This window comes from Pundamilia nyererei, unplaced genomic scaffold, assembly GCF_000239375.1.
Source record: "Pundamilia nyererei isolate P.nyererei 1_Seehausen unplaced genomic scaffold, PunNye1.0 scaffold00043, whole genome shotgun sequence".
Classification (NCBI taxonomy): Eukaryota; Metazoa; Chordata; class Actinopteri; order Cichliformes; family Cichlidae; genus Pundamilia; species Pundamilia nyererei.
Window position 1 is genome coordinate 2,534,523 of NW_005187444.1, and position 7,552 is coordinate 2,542,074.

The window sequence follows — 7,552 nt, forward strand, 5'->3', positions numbered from 1 at the left end:
TTACTGAATCTGTGGAAGCTCCGCCACAGCCACCACCAAATAACTGAGTTATTTTTACACACCGACCAGCATTTGGCCAATCCACCACCTTTCATTGTTTATACCTTTACGAAAAAACAACAACAACAAAAAATCATCGGCCCATAAAAACGAAAAATCACCACCAGCCCACCGAGCAAATGCTCAGTATGCCCGATGGCCAGTCCAGCTATGGTCGTACCATCAGTTAACCCTGGCATGCGTGCCTAGGGTTGCCGACCCCTGGGTTAAATAATAATAACTGAATGCAGAGTAAAGAATTGCAGCTTTTAAAGTATTCCTCAGACTTCACCACTCCTCCTTTTTCTTTTCTACTGTAGGAGCGGCTGCACTATGAGACACTGAGCCAGCACCTGGGGAAGCTCGGAGAGGATGCTGGGAAGATGGTTCATCGAGTCATTGACCTGACAAGACCAGAAGATTTAGATGGTATGTCTCTTACCCCGTTGCTACTCTTTTACCTACATTTCTGACTACTGGCATGCAAAATGGCATGGTTTTTTTTGTTTTGTTTTTTCAGAAATAGAGTCAAATCAAATCAAATCACTTTTATTGTCACATCACATGTGCAGGTACAGCTCACATGTGCAGAGTGCGAGTCACATCCTGTTCAGATAAAACTGATACCAGTGACAGTAACTCACATGGTTAAATTTAGAAGAGGCCTCTGTGGGCCTTCCTACTAAGACTAATACTCAATAAGTCATCTACCAGAAAGCTCACAAATGCAGGTATTCAGAAAATACAAATATTTATCTTGGACGTCAGGACACTACGGTGAACATTCTGCTCACTTGAAAATGTCAAATGTCAATATTACTGCAAGTGTAGGAAAAGAGGATGAATTGTCTTCATGTTTTTCACTAGTTTTTGTGACCCAGTCCTAGTATGCAAACCAAAAATGGGCAGTAAGTTTTCTGTAGCGAATGGTCACAGAGATAATTATGAATCGGTCACAAGAGCTGATTTTTACGTACTATGAATTAAATGTAGTCATTAAATGCGCTCTTTTAAAGTACTTCCTTGTAATGTTGTCTTTCCGATTTTTTTCAAGCACACCTGTTTGCCATAAAGCAATTCTGTTTACAGGCACCTCATCGTGGTTTAGTTTAGAGTCAGAGGAGTAAACACAGGAGCTTAAGCACTGAGATAATATCACGAGGAAGCAAACTAAGCATAATGTGCAAAGTTCACGTGTGTTTGTGTGTAGGAATGATATGAAGGACACTATGCCCGCAATACTCCACCAAACCTTTGCTACGCTTTCCAAGAAGACAGAAAAGTGCCTCAGTCAAAGAAGCAGGCACCTTGTTATACACTGCATTTGAAGTGTGAAAGTATGAACAGCTAACTCGTTAATGGTGAACATACAGCAAAAGTGATCTCTTTTTTTTTAGGGAGTAACATCGCAGAGGCACGGGTGTTCAGAGAGGCACGAGGCAGGAACAACAGCGAGCCCCACATTAAGAGGCCCATGAACGCCTTCATGGTGTGGGCCAAAGATGAGAGGAGGAAGATCCTGCAGACCTTCCCTGACATGCACAACTCCAACATCAGCAAGATCCTTGGTGAGATTTTGCGGGTTTATGTTTGATGAGTGAGAAAGCTAAACCTCAGTGTTGTGGCGATATGTTGTTCTGGTGTTGTAAGGGCGAAGTACTTTTGCTTTCCTTTAAATTTTGTACAAAAGAATACGCCAGTGTTTGCTTAAATTTTTTATTTTCTTTTTCTAAGTGACTGTAAAGTGACACGGCAGATTTGTTTAAGGTCAGCTTGTCTGCTCATTAGGTTACCCTACCGCTATATGCAGTTCACAGGGTTTCTTACCGTCAAGTGGGTACTGTAAGAATGACTAGTGTGTTTTTCAGCCTGGAACACTCCACACACAGAGCTCCACTGTGTCAGCCTGACTAGTGTGATGGATGCATTCAGTTAAAATACCTCCTCAACACAGATATCCATTCACATGATGCTGAGCATAACGGTTGTTCCTGAAATGTTCTTAAGACTTCTACCGTACAATGCAGAGTTCAAGTGAGCTTGAGGCTTGCTGAATGCCGTAAATGCTACTTCTGAGAATTGTGAATGAATTGCTTTTTCTAAGGTGGATCTGTGTTATTGACTCAGGTCTCTGAAAGGGGTCCTATAAATGGATGTTTTGTGCTCTTAACATGCATCCTGAATTTAGACGATTAATCTTTGTGCTTTCAAAAGTGCTTTTTTTTTTCTTTGTTTTTGTTATTACAGTGGAAACGTATTACAGGGGAAAATCATTTGATTAAGTACATTGCCTAATCGCGCGCTCCTGCTGGATTTTTATTAGGGTTCAGTGACAAGACGAGAAGGAAAAGTGGAATTATGAGTGTGTATATGACTGTATGTATACAATGCATCCATCTCTGAAATAATAACACAGCTGGACTTAAGGGAGTAGGTGGGTGGCAAGTTTAAAAAAAAGAAAGAAAAACATTTCTGTGTTTCCTGTGTCACAAAAGTACAAGAAGAGTTTGTGATAAACCTTGATAAACAGAAGAGCAAGGAAGAGTGTGTATAATCAGCTGTCAAAGTGCTTCACAGATGTGCTGCGTTCCCGCAGTAATGGCCCTGTTCAGTTGCTCAGAAGGTCCTCTTACCGAGGAAAACAAGCCATACACAATGTATCATTCTTCCTGAGCGAAGCAGAGTGTAATCCACTCCTGGTTTTAAACACCCTTCTAGGCTAAACACTCAATGGAGCCTGCTCGCAGGAAGGCATCCAACCTCGGGAAGAAACCAGAATTGTCAAAGCAGTGCTTCTTTTGTGTGACTGAATAATGTAGCTGTGACAGGATGTTTGCTTTGCAGGAATTTTATGAAAACCTTTGATTCACCACACACTGAAACTATTTTGAAAAAACTCACTGAAACCATGTTAGTCACTCACTAAAATTTGGTAATGTGCAGATATTTAAATTCAGTCACCCTCTTAACTAGTAACACTAAAATATTTAAATATAACCTAAGTTAAAGTGTCAATTGCTTTTTAAATTTTTTTTTTGCTCCAGGCTCTCGCTGGAAAGCCATGACAAACCAGGAAAAGCAGCCATATTACGAGGAGCAGGCCCGCTTAAGCAAGATCCACTTGGAGAAATATCCCAACTACAAGTACAAGCCACGGCCCAAGAGAACCTGCATCATTGATGGCAAGAAGCTACGCATCGGGGAGTACAAGCAGATGATGCGTTCACGACGTCAGGAAATGAGGCAGTTCTTTGTGGGGTGAGTACAAAGCTGAAAAAGTGAGTGATCGCACGAGTTTGAAGGAAAGCTGCAGCGTGTCGGCGAGTTACGTGGTTTTAGAACTGAATTTCGAATTAGTTTTTTTTTTTTCATGGAAGGACCTTCAGATGGCAGTACTGTGTAATTGTGATTTAAATTCCAGAAATACTTAAACATGTCAAAAGTGAACCTTCTCTCACTGAAGAGATTTTCTTCTTTCTGAGTGACTGGTATGAATCGAGGTGGTGAAAAGGTTCTGGCATTGTTGGCACCCTCAGGGTCATGCAGCATTCAGTACTGCTCAGAGGAGAGCTGTGTGGGTCACACTTTATTTTATGGAGCACTAGTAAGATGTAACAAACCATATTTTGAGAGACATTTAATAAAACAGCACACAAATGCACTCGTACTCTAATTAAACGATGTGTGAATTATGGCTTGACTAGGAAATGCAATTAGTGTCATTTGATCCAAAATATATTAGACAGCATTATACCAAATTATGTTGAACTTAGATTTTATAACAGTGATAGTATAATTTGACATAACTTTTCTTTATAACAGTGTGATTTGATGCTTATTTGAAGAAAATTGCCCTGTAAACTGAAGTTAAACCACATAATTTAACATGGTGGTGTTTCTCATAGACTGATCATTGTTTGAAGCTGTGGACTTTGTTGGACCTGTGGACTTTGTCGGTGGTACTTCTTCAGTCCTATAATCCCAAATAGGTTAAGCCATGTCATGTCACTATTTAGCTTGACCTCGTGACCTAATACTGGGCCATTATTTGGACAGGAATGCTGGCATGGTTGCAGGGTTATTTCACACTGTTACATCTTCATTAGAGTGTATATTATGACTGATTAAAACTGAGAGATTAAAACTTTAAAGAGGTCCATTTGCATCAAGAACCACAAGCCATTGACGATATTAAGCCTTGGATAACAGACAGTCTTTGTGTCTAACTCTAGATGGATTTGAGTCATTTACAATGGACCTGTGGCCTTCGATAAAGTCGTCTCTCAATCCAGCAGACATCTCTCCCCAAATATGTCCAAGTAAAAAGGAAAAAAAAGACAATTTATCATTTTGTAATTTTATCTACCTTCTTTGAGTTTATTTAATTGTATAGAAATATATTAAAACCAACTTTGCATTTCACGAGAGGTCTTTTTCCCCTCCTTAATATGTCTCAGTTTGAATAGAAAAGAATTCTTAGCCGCGTCCATTTGTTTAACGTTAGTGGAGTGATCATCAAGGTTTATGGGCCCTTTATGAAAGGTTGGGAACCTCTTGTGGTTCTATCTGCTAAAGCTCTTAAACATTTGCTGAAGAGCTTGATATATATTTTTTCAACTGCAGTCGGTGCAGCAAGGGGAAAAACAGTGGCATTGTCTTAATGGGAACCAGTCATGGATGTGTTTAAAGCCATCACAGTGGCCTATGAGTGAGATGGATTTACCAGAGGCCACAGCTTTGAATAGGAGCGATTTTTAATAGCTTGTCATTTATTAAATTAGGACAATGCTGGGCGCTTGCGGGCAGTGAAATTGGACACAGACAGACACAGTGGAATATGAAATGTAAGCACATGCTCGAGAGGGAATGAGCGCAAGGCACACGTCACAGGATGAATGCCACATTTACTGTGTGTGGTCAAGTACGCTAAGCAGGAAAGCTTAGATTCTCCAGGCCTGGGTTTGCAATTGTTGCTAAATCAAACATCTACAGGAGCCAGTACACAACTAGTTTCTGGCACATTCCAGATTGCTAAACCAGTGTTATTTTAAAATGCTTAATGTGAAAATGAGTCTGTCAGAGCACACGGCAGTAATTGTTTCAGGAGACAGAGGAGAGAAAACTGTTAGGTGAAAAAGGTGACAGTAATTTTCCCACTTTATGCGGTTCATTTGAGGAGCCTGAGGGGCCTGTTTGAATGATGTGCATTTACCCCCATTCCATCTACAATGCTAATGCTGCTGTGATATGGCAGGTAGAACTCTATGTTAGGACATGCTCAGCCAGATGAAAAGCGTTGTGGTTGAACTTAAATGGCTTAAGAATAAATGTTTTGTTCACAGATGTTGTTCAAAGGCTAACGAATCAGTGTCTGATCTGTCTAGCTTGTACCAAAACACAACTGTGCAAAGGTCTTGAGCCATTCCGTTTCTTTATACTTTGCAGGGAAAATGGAGAAATAGGTTCAGAAAAATATTCGTATGAGCAAACATGCATGCATACAGATGAGCCTTTGTCTAAAATGCTTAACAGATACATCTCCCAAGTTCTGTGTCAGGTCTTTGGCTGATTTTTTTCCCCATTTCTTAAATCTTTCAGACTTGCAGATACTGCCCATCTGCTGCCTGTTTTTGTTCTCCACTTGTCCATTTTATTTTTAAAGAGCACACAGCATACTGTGGAGTATATCGTTACTTTGGGAATCACCTTATTGGTACAAAAATACTATTTTATGCCAGTCTAACAAATTGTGTGTTTTTAAAAGCTGGTTCTTTCCTAAGTTTTTGTTCTGAACACTGAGTTAGGTCAGTTTTTATTGGTTTAAGGATTCATTGCCATATTTGACCTCCCAGAAGAATACAAATTGATCTCTATCAGTCAACTAGAAGTTTACAAGTAGTCCTTCTTGTGATGTTCAGCGGCTCGGGGACGTAGTGTCTTTTCTTTAACTTTAAAGGACCAATCATTCATTATGAAGTGACAATCATTTCTAACATTCTTCAACGTTGTAATTTTTGGATCATGCTTGCTGAGACTTAAATGAATAAATACATTTTTTTTAATTGAACTAATCTCCCCTTCAAGGTCATCTCCTTGTGCACCTTTCAACTGCTTCCAGCATTGCTGCTAGACTTAAATCACACTGTAAAAGTTACAAAGCTTTTCGATCATTTTATGTTGTGTAAATAATATAATTCTTCCTTATCTTCTTTCCTTCATACTCAGGCCTCAGCCACCCATTTCTCTGGGCAACAGTCCTGGAAGTGTAGGAGTTTACCCGGGTGCCATAAGTATGGCAACAGCAGCTACACCATCCCCACATCTGACCTCAGACTGCTCCAGCAACTCGGCCAGTCCTGATCCTGCCATCCCCGTCATTCAGAGCACGTACGGTGTAAAGTCTGAGCCTGGCAGTGGAGGAGGCAGCAATGGCAGTGTGATCGGAGCCTTGGATCTGCCCAGCGACCCCAATAATGGAGACAATGACATGGACATGTATGAGGACTTTGAGGATGAGCCCAAGTCAGACTATAGCAGCGACCACGAGACACATGAGGCTGTCAGTGCCAACTGAGTAAGCTCAGGGTGTCAGATGTAAAAAAAAGAGAACAACTCCCATTATAGTCAGAGACATTTCTTAAAAAGACATTTTATTACTGAGACCTTCAGTTTAACTTTTCAGGACATGTTGCGTCATGCACCGAGCATGCCCCAACAGGATTTCAAATCAGCTCAGACATGCTCAGAAAGTTCTGGGATAGTATCTTTGATGGACGCCCATTTGAAGAAATGGAAAAACGAAGGAATAGGAAAAACGTGACCCAAGAACACAGTCTGATCAATCTTCAGATGTCCAGCTGACAGTGAACTTCAGTTTCCTCTACTTTGACAATCTTAACAGGAGCGAGAGAAAAAAAGAGTTAGACAACAGAGGATGAGAGAGAATGGGACAAAGAACAAACGAGCGACGAACACATTGCTGTGTAGTTTGTGAAAGAGCATGCATGGATGTCGAAGAATTAGGAATCGGTCTTCAACAGCTATTTGGTCTTAAATGTTTAAGGAGTGATTTAGTTTTCATTGTTATGTATTTACTTTTCGGCTTTTTTTTCCTTTTTTGTTCTATAGACTTCTTTTCTGACAGGTCACTGCCTGTACAAACTCTAGACTGTCGGAACTTGAAATTTGGAAAGTTTTTAATATAAATCCTAGCTCTTGTAACCTTATAGTCTTACTTTTGTTTCTTACGATTTCTTTGCTACACACTTTTTTTTCTGACAAACTGCTTACCTTACATTACTGTTTCTTTTTTTTAAATATCCCAGCTCAGGTATGATGTGCCAGCTTGTGAATGTGTTATTTGTTTTGTTTGTTTTCATACAAAAAGAGTGGTAGGACTTTTCAGACTGTCAATGAAATAAAGGGAGCAAATTCCCTTACATTATTATTATTATTATTATTATTATTATTATTATTATTATTATTATTATTATTATTATTATTATTATTATTA

General features: G+C 39.7%; 1 protein-coding gene across 4 annotated transcripts in view; it reads left to right on the forward strand.

The window, feature by feature from the left end:
• Positions 1 to 7,498, forward strand: part of LOC102216224 (transcription factor SOX-6-like) — a 101,425-nt gene extending 93,927 nt beyond the window's left edge. For 3 of the 4 annotated variants that reach the window (XM_005731505.2, XM_013910447.1, XM_013910446.1), the window contains 4 exons: positions 360 to 468; positions 1,437 to 1,607; positions 3,084 to 3,297; positions 6,265 to 7,498. In XM_005731505.2, coding sequence (XP_005731562.1) covers positions 360 to 468; positions 1,437 to 1,607; positions 3,084 to 3,297; positions 6,265 to 6,613 — 843 coding nt within the window. In that variant the 3' untranslated portion in view covers positions 6,614 to 7,498. The remainder of the gene's footprint in view (positions 1 to 359; positions 469 to 1,436; positions 1,608 to 3,083; positions 3,298 to 6,264) is intronic. The other variant, XM_005731506.2, reaches the window with a different exon arrangement.
• The last annotated feature ends 54 nt before the right edge of the window (positions 7,499 to 7,552 follow it).